The sequence below is a fragment of the Rhincodon typus genome, unplaced genomic scaffold (assembly GCF_021869965.1).
Source record: "Rhincodon typus isolate 14 unplaced genomic scaffold, sRhiTyp1.1 hic_rhity00003694, whole genome shotgun sequence".
Lineage (NCBI taxonomy): Eukaryota > Metazoa > Chordata > Chondrichthyes > Orectolobiformes > Rhincodontidae > Rhincodon > Rhincodon typus.
Window position 1 is genome coordinate 1 of NW_025969332.1, and position 15,701 is coordinate 15,701.

General features: G+C 35.5%; 1 protein-coding gene across 1 annotated transcript; it reads left to right on the forward strand.

The window, feature by feature from the left end:
• Positions 1–2,275: 2,275 nt before the first annotated feature.
• Positions 2,276–15,218, forward strand: rnf126 (ring finger protein 126; the record flags this gene model as incomplete). Its single annotated transcript, XM_048593729.1, has 6 exons — positions 2,276–2,337; positions 5,752–5,815; positions 10,331–10,581; positions 10,973–11,041; positions 12,453–12,522; positions 15,102–15,218. Coding segments are annotated over 6 exons (633 nt in total), but the record flags the coding sequence as incomplete, so codon positions are not given.
• Positions 15,219–15,701: the final 483 nt, after the last annotated feature.

Below are 15,701 nucleotides of genomic sequence, written 5' to 3' on the forward strand. Positions count from 1 at the left end.
TAATATGGTACATTTCTGACAAGAAAACATTTCAAAACTAAGACTCATAGGAAAGATGTTTTCTGTTTTGAGTCTTAGTTTTGAAATGTTTTCTTGTCAGAAATGTACCATATTAATTGTAAACATCTGTACAGATTCAATTTTTAGATTTAATTAACCATCAACAAAATGTCATTGCTATTTAATTTTTTACCAGTTCTTCCTGTGAATATAGAGCACAGAAAAGTGATTCCAGGACTTTCTGGGAAAACTATCAAAACTAATTGCATTCAATCATTTGTTAGTTAAGTATATGACTTGCATGACGTGTTTTCCAATTTATTCTGCTTTTGTGAAGTAGTTTATTGAAATGTCTTTAGAGTTAAATGTGACTTACTTTGTGAAGACCTTATGTGCATAGCACAAAATATATATTACTTTTTAAATGAATTGGCAATTCTTATTTCATGGAACTAGGCACTATTATGTACTTTGTACCATGACTGATTTGTTATATAAATTGCACTTATACAGCTTGACTAATTAAGGAAGTGATGTGAAGAATTTCCAGCTAATAAATCAGGAGTGTAATAATCAGGATTGGTGAAGCATCTGATTTTTATGCGAGTGCTGGTAGTTTCTATTGCTGAGCTCTCTAAGTAATGGTATGTATTTTGTGTTGGAAGTGATACAGGGTCAGTAAGTGAAATGAGGATGATTCAAGCACTATTAATTTTTACTAACATTACCAATAGTTAATATTTTTAGTGCTTTTTGAGCTAGACTTTGTTCAAATTTGTATGTATCTAAAATGAGCAAGAACTCTCAAGCTGAAATAACATTTTGCAGCTTATAGCACACAGGCTTCCTCACTTGCTGTTGCCCCAATCTTGACTAGAATAAAGCCATAAAAACTGCTGAGGTTTATGCCAGAATTTTGAGCTAATGTTGGGAAATTTCAGACTTCAGCTGTAACTCTATATATTTTGTTGTAAACTGACAGTCTGAATCGAACACCAACTACTGAACTTGTTCAGACTGACCTCTCTACACCAGATAGCATCATTGCCTGGAAGTGCCGAAGACAAAGCAGACATCATCTGTTGGGTAGGGTTGCCTGATAGAGAGAGTGACTTTTTCCTTTGAAGAAAGCTAAGGAAATACTTTGAGGTATTGTCTGATTAATGAAATGTGCACCAACTAGTTGCAACACAAGATACAGTAAAGCAATTAGCTGATTAGTTCAGAAGTAAAGTTTCTACTTTGTTGAATAGAGGTGTTGCACCTGCCTTTCCTATTCGTCTTTCTGAAGTTATTTTTCAAAATAACAAGTAATGAAGAAGGGTACTTAAATTTTATAATGTACTATGTGGCCTTTTTAGCTGCAGTTTCTTTAATGTAACTTGTAATTTATCTTGTAAGTAAACTTCAAAATCTGAAGTTTTGGAACTGAAACCATGCTAGATTTTGGATTTTGCGGAATTTGGGGTGGGCGTCTTATTTAGTGAGCCAAGCGAGGTTTGGTGGTATTGAAGGATATTTTATACATGTGGGTAAGTGTATTGCTGCATAAAGAATGAAAACATAATTGTGGTACCTTGTAGTATCACCTATCTGAATTGTTGGGTGTTGGTTACCTCAGATAGCTGGATGGCTGGTTTGTAAAACAGAATGATATCACAGCACAGCTTCTGTTCCCATATTGATTGATGTTAGCATGAAGGTCCCACCTCCTCAACCTCTCTCCTTGCCTGTGACACTTGGATTAAACTATCACCAGTTGTCTCTCTAATGAGAGTGCAGGTCTGTGGTCCTCTGGACTTCATCTGAATTGTCTAGGTAGGTTGATAAAGTTAAAAATAAGCTGTGTTGCACATTCTAACAATATTTTTCAAACAATTCCAGTTTTTGGACTGCAGTACTTGAGAGAGTGTTCCTGTATTTGACATGAAGACTAAGTGATTGCTGGAAAAGCTCAAGGAAAATCCAAACGTCTACCCATCTTCTAGCAGTTGGTTACATTGCATTTTTAGATAATTGTCTGCCAATCTCTAACAGGAAATGATGAGCTTATGAGTTAACTTAAATAGTAATTGTCAAGTAGTTGGTGAAAAAAGTAGTTTATAGTGTATTTTTACCCTTGTCTGTTCCTGTTATTTTACTTCTGAGTGATGTTACCAGGGACAAATCTACATACTATTTAAAACAAAATTGTTAATTTTTTGTTTGGTTCTGTGACAGAATTTCAAATTTTTACCTTTTACTGTCTTCTGATGTTATTTTATTTTATCTTCAGGAATACACATGTCCAAGATGTGACTCTGGTTTCATAGAAGAACTACTCGATCAAGTACCAAGGTAAAACTACATCTTTGTACAGCAATGTCGTCACCAGGATTTAATTATTTTAAAATGTAAGAATTTCAAGAAATATCTGTAATATAATGTCCCATATGCAATAAGATTACAAGTGGATTGGCTGAAAAATCGTAACCTAATAGTAGAACTGTGATTTGCGCCTATGAGTGTCAGAAGCAAATCTAGCTGTGTAATTGTGAATGACAGACTGACTGCATTTTGTTTGGCACCAAGAAAAATTACAGATTAAGCTACCTATTGCATGCACAATGATATGTTATTAAGTGCTGAACTTTATTGCAAGTACATGTTAGGAACGAGCACTATGTAGGTCTTTGAATCCCTTTTGACTTGGCATACTGTTATACTAGTTACAAACATGATTGATGTCCTTTTAAAGTTTATGAATGCAACTCCTGACTCCTGTGCCATTTGTTTTCTACCTTCCTACCATTTTCTCAATTGTGCAATTTTTACCCTGCTGCCTTGTGACTTTGAGCTTGCCTAGTAGATCTTTATATGGAATTTTGATGTGGTTTTTGAAACTATAGCTACTTGTGGGGTTAATCACAGTACTTGGGACACTTGATAGGGTTGGTTATGTTTCTGTCCACAGCGCTTCTAAATTCAAGAACTGCATGTTTCTTCTTTCCATTCAGCTTCAGCTAAAGTGCATAATACCTCCATATCGTACAGTGAAACTTCAAACCTTCCCAGCATTCTCAGCTCTTTCTTCATTGTAGCACCCTACACCAATAAATCTGTCTCCATTAATACGATTTAGTATAGTACCCTTGGTCTGGTTTAAAAAAAAAGTCTGACAGACTGAGCGATATCATGGGTGATTAGTTAATATTTGTTTTGTGTATAGTTCTTCAAAGTACATTTTAATTTTTGTTGCACTGCGTTTGACCCTTCAGCATATCCTCTGACTTTCCGATGAAATCTTTGAGATCGTAATTATAGCATACAGACGGTTGAAATATGTTGTTTCAAAAATGAGTGACATTCGTTTGTGTTCAATTGCAGAACATTTGCTGTTTAGTGAGGGAAATTTGTAGATTGAGCTGGAAATTTAAAGGCATTGTCCACACACTTTACTCTCTCAAGCAATTAAGCTGTTCTAGGACCAGAGGGGACAGTCTCAGAATTAAGGACTGCCAATTTAAGACTGAACTGAGGAGGAATTTCTTCTCTGAGCGACTTTGAAAGCCCTTGCTACAGAAAGCTATGGGGCAGAGTCCTTCTGTATGATTAAGGCTCTGATAGTAGCAGATAGTAAGGTAGGTAGGTAGATTGATTCTTGATTAATAGTGAAATCAAGGGCGATGGAGAAATGCCAGGAAAATTTACGTGAGGAATCAGCCACAGTCCTAGTGAATGACAGAGCAGGTTCTAGGGGGCTGAATGGCTTACTCCTATTCCTATTTCATGGTCTTATTGACAGATCTCTGGTTTGTGCTTATTTAAACATGTTGGTAAGTTTTGGAAAGACAAGCTGGATAATTGTAGCTTCGACGTTGTACTAAATAACCCAAAGCTGCTGTTCTATCATTTTAAAGCACATTGTTCACAGTAAGTTGGAATGATATTGGGGAGGTTGCTATTCTGGAAAAAATTTAGTCTCTGTACCAGAATACATTTGCTAACTGCTAGAGAGAATACATTCATGTTAATGTTTCTAGCTTATAGTTAATTTTCAGCACACTTTCTGATGGAGCTAATTGAAGTATTTTTACTGAATTTTCATGTACCCATTGGAAATGATGCTTAACACCAGTGGGCTGGCAAGTTACTGCATAGCAGGCAAAGCGTTTTCATCATACTGAATTAGTTTATCATAAGATTGTAAAACAGATTATTTTCAAACGAATGGCTTAGTGTTTTGAGAGGCCTTCTTTTTATTCTGCAAGAAAAAATCCATGCGCTAATCTGGTCATTGGCTGCTGTTTTCAGTCTTGCTATACTTTTGAATACCATGGAATATCCTAATGCAAGAATTGTCCAAGAAGGTACAGCATAATTTGATCACTTATTTTCTAGTAATTGTGATTGCATTTCATAAATGACATGTTTCTGTTCTCTTGGCACAGATATGTTGTAGCCAAGAAAGTAGTTAGATACTTTCAAAGCTGCTTCATAATTTCTGTTCAAACTGAGTATTTAATATGACTCTAATTTTTGTGTCTTAGTAAAGCTATATCCTTTGTGGTATTACTGCATTATGGGCTAGATGCTATTGTGCTGAGAGTTGATAGAGAAAGCAAATTCTACACACATTGAAAGCTTTGCAGCCTTGTACAGTGTTGTTCATGTCCTACTTAATTTTCTGCTTATCTTGCCTTTTCCACTCTCCAAAAATAAAATTTCTTTCAAACCACGTCAAAAAAAAAGTCACTTGGGGTGAGGTGCTGGAAGGCAGATATCGCATCAAACTGCAGGGCAGTTCCTACCTTCAGGCTGGGAAGCGTACAGAAATTGGAAGAAAGATAACTGCTTTGTCATGGAATTGGCTCAGCAGTTGGATTAAAGCTGTCAATATTTATATATTAATTCAAATTGTCTGGCTTAGGATCTAATAAGGTTCAAAAAGATTAGTCATTAATGCATTTTCCATTTTGCCTGTTGAATATTCAACTCCAGTGTTCATAGCTAGTAGAATGTGAAGATAAGAATGCCTGACGTGATGCAGCTCATCATCTTGAGAACTGACAAGATTGTGTCATTGCTGATTGTTCACATTGTGGACTTGTGTCCTTCAACTCTGATTCATCCAAGTCACCATTGAATGCTGGGTCACAGCTGATTTGCATTGTTTACAATGCATCTACTTAAAGTTTGTAACTGGAGTCGATTGATCAGCTTTCTAATGAGTTGGGGAAGCCAAAATAGCAGGTTCCTAAGTGTGTGCATTATGACTGAAGGTCTTGCCCCCTGTTTTCCTGCTTTAAACAACAACTAAGGAACTGATAAGAATTAGCTAGATCATTTTGTCAGTTCCTCTTTACAGAGTATGCTGATTGCATTGCATTTGAAATAAAATGAGCCATAAAACATTTTGTTTTAGTGAATTGGTGATCACATTGAAGGATCCTGGAAGCAGCAGATAACAATCTTCCAATGATAGGTGAACACTGAATTTAGAGTTTTTCATGGATCTTAAGGTTTTTGCACAATATATTCAGTTCTTCTTGGGAACTGTTGGGATCTTGAAATGAAAAAATGCGCAATAATTTTTAACTAAAACTGGTATTGCTAATTAGTTTTAGCCTGGTCCCTGACTTTAACCTTGAGCTCGTATGCATGAAATAGCCTGCTTTTCTTGTGTATTAATCTGTAATAACTAGTTGCAAATTCTTATGAGAATTATATATTATGACATTGCTAATTGTGCAATGTTTGGAATTCTTGTAGGAATACTGAAAATGGCTCCAGTTCAACAGCTTCCACGAGTGACCAGACTCGACAGTTATTTGAGGTTGGTAGCATGGTTTTCCAGGGTTTCAAGTTTAATCACTCTGCAGCACATAATTATCAGCTTATGAATGTGACATTTCAATTCCTGACTTGGTTTTTTGATTTTTTAAAAAATCATTGGAAGTGTTATTCTATTAACCTTTTATTAATACATAAAATCTTGTATCATCTTTTAATTCTAGTCAATGCAGTCGTATTAAAAGTATCCTTAAAATCACCTAGCTTAAATTATTACAATCTCATTTTGGAAGGATTCTGATGTAATTCTCTGAAATAAGGTTGTGGCAGTGTACCACCACTCTTCCATATCTTTACTTCATTCACATCTTACCAATCATTCTGTAATGCAGCTATAGTTTTAACTCATTAATTGTAATAACTTGTTAATAGTTATCACCTACTTTAAAAGCTTTTAATTTTGCCACAGCAAATCTGAGCAAGATTGTGAATGACAGCCTTTCCGACTAGGGCTATGGTACATTATTTTTCCCTTTCCTTATCAAATTTTCTCTTATCTTTGACATGGCCAAATGCATATCCACCTCCAATATTCCTACTCCATTGCCCAGCCTGATTTAACTCCTCCTTATTCAGCTGTAGCCAAATCCTTTCCAACAATAGTTGAGGAAGGGTCACCGGACCCGAAACGTTAACTGTGTTTTTTCCTTCACAGATGCTGCCAGGCCATCTGAGCTTTTCCAGCAATTTCTGTTTTGTTAACAAGAATGGTATTAGGTCAGCATCCTTTTCAATAATTTATGTTGATTTCTGATTCAATTTTTTGATCTTTAACCAATGGAGGATATTTTAATTTTGGTGCTGCCTAAGCTTGGCAACTGATGCTTTGTAGACCTTCAAACTGAACCATAATTTTACTGAATAAATATGCATAAAGACTACATACATTGATAAAACAAAAGTGTTTTCCTTAATGAAATCTGGCTCCTTTTCATCATGTGAGTCAATGTGCAAAGTAAAACTACATTGACAGACTTACTTTTTATTTCAGGTATTTTTATTTTTACTTTATATGCAAAAGTTACATTTGACTTTATAATTCAAGATATTTTACAAGTAATTCTGTTTTTTTAACTTAATATTTTATATCTTTGATTTCTCTTTGCAGTCCAGTTACAAAGTTTCTGGCTCTTTTGTATGTTGTTTGTTCACATTGCAAGGTACTGCTATAACAAGTTGAAATATTTAGTCATATGATGTTAGCTGATGTGGATTTGCTCTCTTTGTATTACATGGATGATGTCTAACTTGAGCCAGTTATTTTCTTTTGTGTAGCTGTTACATTCTTTTATGTTTTAAAACTTAAGATTCCAAGCCAATGCAAAATCTCATTATGCACATAACAGTTTGACCGTAGGAGGTAGAAGCAGAAGTTGGCCATTCAGCTCACAGAATCTGTGCTGCCATTCAATGAGACCGTTACTGATCTGATAATCCTAAAGTCAAATTTCCTGCCTTTTCCACAACCTTTGATTTCCTTACTGATTTAAAAATCTGTCTATCTCAGCCCTGTGTACCCTTTACAACTCAACCTTGATAGTCCTTTGTGGTCAAGAATTCTACAGAGTCACTACCTTCTGACAGAAGAAATTTCTCTTCATCTCTATTTTAATGGGCATCTCTATCTTAAATGTAAATCTCTGTTGTTCTTCGACTATGTCCTCTGATCCTGGGCAACCTCACAAGGAAAACAATCTTTCTGCATCTGCCTTGTCAAGTTACCTAAGGATCCTCTGTTTCAATAAGGTTACCTCTCATTGTTCTAAAATCCAGCAAATACAGGCTTAACCTCTCCTCAAGACAGTCTCTCCATATCTGGGATCAGAGTAGTGAACCTTCTCTGGATTTGATTCCAATACAAGTATATCTTCCCTTAGGTAAGGTTTACAAAACTGTTAGTGCTAGTGGAACTGCTGGTTCTCACTGTGGTCTGACTAGTCTCTTGTATAGTTTTAGCAACCTCTCCCTACTTTTATACTTAGTTTTCTTTGAAATAAAGGCTGACATTCCAGTTGCCTTCCCTATTCTCTGTTGAACTGGATGCTAGCTGCTTGTGATTCATGGATGAGGACTCCCAAATCTCACTGTTCTGTAGATTTCTGCAGTCTTTCTCCACTTAAATCATATTCAGTTCCTCTATTCTCCCTGCCAAAGTGCGTAACTTCACATTTTCCCACGTTATATTGGATCTGCCAAGTTTTTGCCAATTCACTTAACCTGTCTATATCTTTATACAGACTCTGTTATCAGCAAACTTGGCTGTAGTACATTCATTTTTCTCATCCAAATCATTGATATATTTTGTAAATAATTGTGGCCCCGGGAGTGATCCCAGGAACACACCACCAGTTACAGGTTGCAATACTGAAAATACCTCTTCTCCCAACTCGGTCCTCTGTTAGTTAACCAGTCCTTTATCCACACTAATTTCCTCCCTCCAACACCATGGACCCTTATCTTATTAAGTAGCCTAATGTGTGATATGTTATCAAGCACTTTCTGAAAATCCAAATATTCACCGATTTCCTTCGTCCTACTTGTTGCCTCCTTAAAGAATTCTAGTAAACATTTTGGGCATGATTTTCCTTTATGAATCTGCTGACGTTGCTTGATCATGTGTGTTTCTAAAGCTCTGCTATTACATCCTTTTATAATAGATGCTAACATTTTCCCAATAACAGACATTAAGTTAACTGTTCTATGGCTACCTATTTCTCTCCTTCCTTTCTTAAATTTAAAAAAAGTGTCTTTTTGGCAGTTTTCTAATCCTTTGAATTGTCTATAAAATTGAGTCTAAAATAAGGCAAAATATTTTTGCTATTTGTAGATGTTAGCCCAAGAGAACTTGTATGTAATACACTTTGTTCAGAGAGTTTGAGTAAGTTGATTTGAATTGGAGTTGGTTGTAACAGTGCTTAAGTTAGCCTTCGTTGTTTGTTCTTGATTTGTTATTTAATGACCTCAGCTTGAAAGTATACCTGTGAGACCATCTGGTAAGGACAGCGAAGGACACTAACAAAGACTTTTACTTCTGAGTAGCTTGCTGCCATACATTAAGATTCACAATTGAATTTTTGCTATTTGGGTAAAATGGAAAAAGGGGGCAAGCATAGTGGTAATATCTGTAAAAGGTTCGTAAATTTACCATGTTGCACCTCGAGAATACTAACGAAATTTGGAGAAAATTTGTTTTCAAATAGTACTTTTTATTGAGTGCATTTAGAGCTGAAGATTGCTGCCGTACTAAACTTTGTCAAGATTAACCCCAGAAGAAAATTTTCTGCAGCTGTGAACGTAAGGAGGTGATTGTTTCTTGGCAGTGTTTTCAGCTAATTTCTCTAATGTTACTGGTGGAAAGCATAGTCCTATTTTTTTTTTTCTCATACTGATGTTTGCATCATGTTTTTTTAAAGACTAATTAACCAAAGAATGAATGAAATTTAGGACTTCAAACCTAAGACTATTTTACATGCGTTTTTATGTCTATAATGCATTATAACAGGTTATAGTTTGGCTATCACCCAGCATTTCTTTGTCTTTACAGATTTATGCTTTTCTCCTAAGTAAATCAGATCAAGTCTCCTTTGATTTAAAATCTGCACCCATCTTCTGTACTCTAAGGATTAGTGTGCTTAGAATTGACAATTAAGCACTAACACTATTCCATAATTTGCTAAAAGACATCCAGTGTTCCCAACATGCTTATGTCACTTTTCTAAGTTTAAGCACCAAAGACATATCAACACTGTATTAATATATATTTAGGTACAATTGCTTGGTCAGAGTATTCAACAATAAATTAACCCAGAACCTATTATTATCATAACAATATATTGAATCAAGTCCATAATTTAAAGAAAATAGAATTGGCGTGTAATAGGTGGAAATACCTTGTTTTAGAATTTTGTTAATTTGGAGTTTCTAGTAAGCACAAATTTTTATCTAAAGATCCTCAGCTTTGCCAAATAAGATATTCTATATAGAGAACATAAATTTTACCATGTACCGTTGTGTTCAGATTTACTGGCAGAATGTGAATGATAGAAATTTGCTCTTGCACTTTCTCATCTTTTTGGGACAGCATGTTATCCATAATAATCTGAGTGGGTGATTAATATATGCTGTTTTTGGTTTGAGTGCTTACTCTTCTCCAAAACATATACAATTTAATTTCAGCTAGAACCAATCCTCTTATATTTTGACACATTTCTGCATCAACTACCCAAGACTTATCCCATAGGTGTTAATCTCCTGGTCTTTAATTTGCAGTTGTGAGCAAAAATCATTATTCGTTGTCGTTTGTAACGTGTATTAGGGTAAGCAGAAACCAGCAACTTTTGGCAATAATCTAAACTTCTGTAGGGGCCTAGGAGAAAATTCCGTAATTATATTTGGGAAATGTATCATTGGGGACCAAATGCAAATTTGAAAATTATTGTTTTGATGACCAGAAAATGTTTGTTCCTAATCTTCCTTTCAACAATTTTATTCACTCCAGGGTTTGGACCAGCACCTGCTTTCCTTACCACAAGGTAGTTATGGACAGTTTACATTTGGCATTCTGGATGACACCTTTGATCCTTTTTCCTTTGGAACTAACCAGACTTCAGAAGAAAATAGAGATTCTGAAAATAGGAGGGATCGCGAACACCAGTCACGGCCACGATATAGTTCTAGGCAACCCAGAGCACCCAGGTTCCCGTCACGGCGTCCTACAACGCGAAATGAAGGAGTGCCAACTCTAGAAGGGTAGGTGTTTCTCTTGAAGTTTTAGAATTAAACCAGTAGGGGGGAAAAAAACTTGAGAGGGGTTGAATTTGATACCTGTCTTGCACCACAGCTTTCTTGTAATAAAGCTTGCTGCTGTGGAAATCAGGTAGAGTGGGTATGAGTTGTTGCAAGGGTTTTACCACAGCAAGTAGATATTGAATTAATTTAAAAACATGCACTCCAAATGCTACAACTGCATTTTAGAATGTTTCTACTTTATAATAGAGGTGCGTTTTGATTCATGTGGTATTTATGAAACAGCTATGGTATTATATGTTGAATTATTCCGGAATGGAACCTACAGTTGTATGTTTCCCCTGTTGTACTTTGAAACAAATCTCCATTCAAACTTTTCTTTTGTTTATTACAGAATTATTCAACAATTGGTTAATGGAATCATTGCACCTACAGCAGTGCCAAACTTGGGATTAGGTCCATGGTAAGCTGTATTGCAAAGAAACCGAAAAGGTTTATAATGAAGTATGAATGCCTAATTAGTTAGCATTGTGACCATCTGTTTTCATTATCTGAAATGAGAAATCAAATTGATTTGGAATTTATTTCTCATTTTATGTCTTATGGCTAAGATTTTCCTGGAAATAGCAAAGGTGCATCTATATTGTTGGCTATTATTGGAACACAGATTTTACAGAAAATTATATCTGTAAATTCTCAGGAAGATCTGAAATTTGGAACTGGACGTTAACTGAGTTCCGATAACCTAATAATCGTTCTTCCGGTTAACAGAAAATTATTACTATTTTTTGGGCATACAGAATGTCTCCACAGGGTGGTTGAGCTAAAAGTTATTGAGCAATATAGTTAACTGACAGTTTTTGTCACTTTCATCACCATTTATTTTCTGCTTTGTTGTTTCATTTGAGTTTACATTTTAGTGGCAATTGTCCCATTCACCTGAGTCCATTTTGAAGATCAGAAGTGAGAAATTGATTTACATTTTAAAACTGCAATGATGAAACCAGTCATTAAATTGAATTCCAAAAGGCATTAGCTATTCTATTTCTAATTTTTCTCCCATGCTTGCTGCAGCATATTGTAATCAAAGATACAAGAAAATGTGCAGGAAGATATCCTCTACAAAGCTGGAATGCTTTGAACTTTGATGTATGTTGTGATCACCTCATGAGAAAATTCAAGTCCAAGTATTTTCTTGACACATCTTTATCAAATACCTATTGGATATGAGATTCAGTTTATGTTGGCTGTTGTCTTTGTCAACATCTACAATCTTCCTAACTGTCCTGGTCTTGACTGCATATGGACCATGCTCTAGACTTTGTCAGTCCAATGTATCAGTTAATATCTACTGGGTTGGCTCAGTTGTGGGCCTTTCTTGACTGTGTCCTTCGGTATGACTGTTGCTTTGATCCAAGTAGTTAACCTTTTGAAATGAATTGTTTTAAATGTACCCTTTAAAGTACTTCCTTTGGACAATTCATGATTTAATTTTAAGTGTTTTGGTCAGTAAATCTGGAAAGACATGCTGTGAACTGTGCAGACCAGAGTTTCTCTGATTCAGTTAGTTGAGCTAGCAGACCTATATAAATTAGGGTAAGAGATTAGTGTTGAAAAATTAATCTGTCCTTATGCAAGATTCACATTCTAATGTACTTGTCAAACAACGATACTGTCTTATCTGGATTGTCTGTGGGAATAGACACTTTGCTGAGTTGCAGATTCCATTATTTTAGCACTGGGTGAGAAAGTGGAATGAAAGTTGCTTTTTATTTTAACTTGAAAGCTGACAAGACAACCTTCAGTGTAATTGAAATTTGATTACCTTTTGCTTGTGTAATTTCTTTTAATGTAAACTTCTCTGTGCTTTATAGGGGTGTATTGCACTCAAATCCAATGGATTATGCATGGGGAGCCAATGGCTTGGACACAATCATTACACAGGTAGTTAATCTGGTTAGTGCAACTTGTTCATGTTGAAATTATAGCAAGATGTTGGATATAAGCAAAGATGTGATTGTAGCTACTAGCAGAGAAATAAAATTGTAAAAGCTTTGTAAATGTAAGTTTCAATATACAGTGAAGTCTCTACAGTTCAGTAACACCAGTTGTTGAGAAATAATTTAAACAGATCCAGCAATTTATGGCTTAATTTTAAGAAATGAAAATATGGAATGTATTGTATGATATATAAGACTATTTTTTTGTAACTGCTTTATGATGTTTTATCACTTTTGTACTTCAGATAAATTACTTATAGCTATGGTGTTTTCCAGTTCATAAATATGTGGTTAGGCATTCTAATGTAATTCCATAACCTAGAAATAACTTGATCCCAAGATAGTATGGTTGTGATTCATGAAAGAGGATACCCAGATCCCTTTGTACTGCACATCCCACAGTCTTTCTCCATATAAATAATGTTCTGCATTTTTTGTTGTTCTTGGCAATGTGGACAAGCTCATATTTATACTCCATCTGCCAATTTTTTTTTTTTTTTTTTTTTGTTAATCCACTTCACCTATCTAGATCATTTTGCAGACTTTTTGTTTTCTCTTCACCAATGAGGTTTTGTACCTTTCTTTGTATTGCCAGCAAATTTGGCTTTAATACAATCAGGTCCTTCTTCTTGGTCATTCATTTGATTGTAAGTAGTTGAGACTTCAGCAAGATCCCTACTCAATAATACAAAGTGTAGAGCTGGCAGTCTGATGCTGCCTGGCCTGTACACTTTATCTCTGACTCCAGCATCTACAGTTCTTGCTGTCTCCCTACTCAATGAGTTCATTTACCAAACTAAAACTGACCAGTTGGCCATTCTGCAATCCACACTAATATATTCCCCTTGAAAAGGTTCTATCTTGCGGTATATCATATACTTCAAAGAAATCTTATCAAATGCCTTTAGGAAAACTGAATACTCTGCTGATGCATCCTGAAAGAACTCTGATAAATTTGTCAAACACATTTGTCCTTTTCATAGAATCATGTTAACTCTGCCTAATTCTATATTAACTTTCTACATGTCCTATTTACACCTCATTAATAATGGCTTCTAGCATGTTGCAAAGAAGACAGACTAACTGGCCTATAGTTTCTGCTTTCTATCTGCATGTGTGTTGAGTAGTTACATTTGTGGTTTTCCAGTTCAGTTGGATTTTTTCAGAGAGTGGGAATTTTGAGAAATTGCAGTCAATGCATTTGATATCTCTGCAAACATTTCCTTTAATACCTTAGAATGCAGGCCTTTGGTCCAAGGGACTTGGGAACCTTTAGTTTTCTCAGTACATTTTCTCTACTGTTTGATTTAACTTCCTCCCATCTCTTAACCTTTTGTTTTTCTACTAGCTTTGAGATGTTTTCTGGGTCTCCAAAGACAGATTAAAACAACCTTGTTCAAAGCCTCTACCATTTCCTTGTTTCTCAATTCCCACAAAACTCCCATCTTTAAAGGATAAGTGAGATAACAAGATGTAGAGCTGGATGAACACAGCAGGCCAAGCAGCATCATAGGAGCAGGAAGGCTGACGTTTCGGGCCTAAGTACTCATTTTAGTTAATCTCTTCCATTTTTATATGCATGAAGAAGCTTTTACTTTTTAAAATTTTTTTTGAGTTTTTTTCCTCATCATCAAATGTCTTTTTTTTTTGTTTTAATCATCTTTTACTGGTTTCTAGTAAGTTTTCACAATCTTCTAGACTAAATTGTGCCTCATGAGAGAACAAGTTCTTGCTTGAGTCATCTATTCCAAAAATATCTCTTTAAAGATTGGGTTGATTAATCATTTTCATTATATTGCCAAAATTTCTGGCCTCAACTTGAGGGCTGCTTTAAGTAGTGAAACAAAAATCTGTACTGTTATTTTGAAAAAAGTATTGAGTCAACATCCATTCCAAATATTTCTTTCAGCTTTTTTTTTTGAGGTTTTATTCATGTGTTGGTATGTAAGATACACTGTTAAACTGCATTTGTAGATTTGAAGATATGCTGGCTTTACTGCTGAACAAATGCACCGATAAATTTATGTTCTAAAAAAAATCACTACTCTCATTTTGAGTGATCAGCTGAACAGATCATTGCAGTACCCGCAGAACATTGTGAAAACTTCTAAGCGGTTTGGCAATTTTCTTTATTCTTGGAATATGGTTGTCACTGACATTTAATGCGACTCCCTGAGTATCTTGGAGGAGATGGTGTTAGCCTGCCACCTTAAATCTCTGCAGCCTGTGCTAGAAGTTGGTACTATGTAGAGAACTCCAGGATTTTAACCCAAGAATAAGTAGAGAATACTCGGTCTTAGATTTGTGACTTGGGTAGGATCCCTGAAGATAATGCCCTTTTCTTTCCAACTGTTGAAGGTTGCAGCTTTGAGAGGTGCTCCCAAGAACCCTGAGGGTGCACTGCAGCAACTTGCTGTGAATGAGCGCATAGTGCAGCTGTGGTATACATAATGTTCCATTTGATTACTTTAAATTTGAAATACTTTGGCACTTACTTTCTAATTATCTGTTTTCTTCCTCTAGCTTCTGAACCAGTTTGAAAATACTGGCCCACCTCCGGCAGACAAAGAGAAAATCAAGACACTTCCTACAGTAGAAATAACAGATGAACATGTAGGTAGGTGTACTTCGGACCAGTAACCAAACACTCAGTTAATTTTTCTTCCCCATCAAATACATCAACAAATCATCTGCTGCAATTTTAATTTATGAAGCTTGTATCATTGTGTGATCGAATGATATAACTTGGTCACATTACAACTACGAGGTGGTTTTGTTCTTTCTGGGCTGATGCAAATATGTTATTTAACATTATGTTCTCTACAGCAAATATGGACATCATATTTGAATAAAGTAGTTGAACACATGAAATATTTATCCTTTGGTAGAAATTGGTTTGAAATTTGAGTTTCTCCATTTTTAAAAATTTTGTATGACTTCTGCATTCTGCTGGTTAACTTTCAGTAATGTTGAGGGTGGGTGCAAAAACAGCCTAATGTCTGCCTGTAGATACGAAACCGTGCAGTCTTTATTCAACTGCACTTTTTTCAGCCCCCTAACAGTGGGCTCTGGTTTATAAACCAAGTACTTAGCATGGGGGGGAAAATTGAATCAGAGATAGTA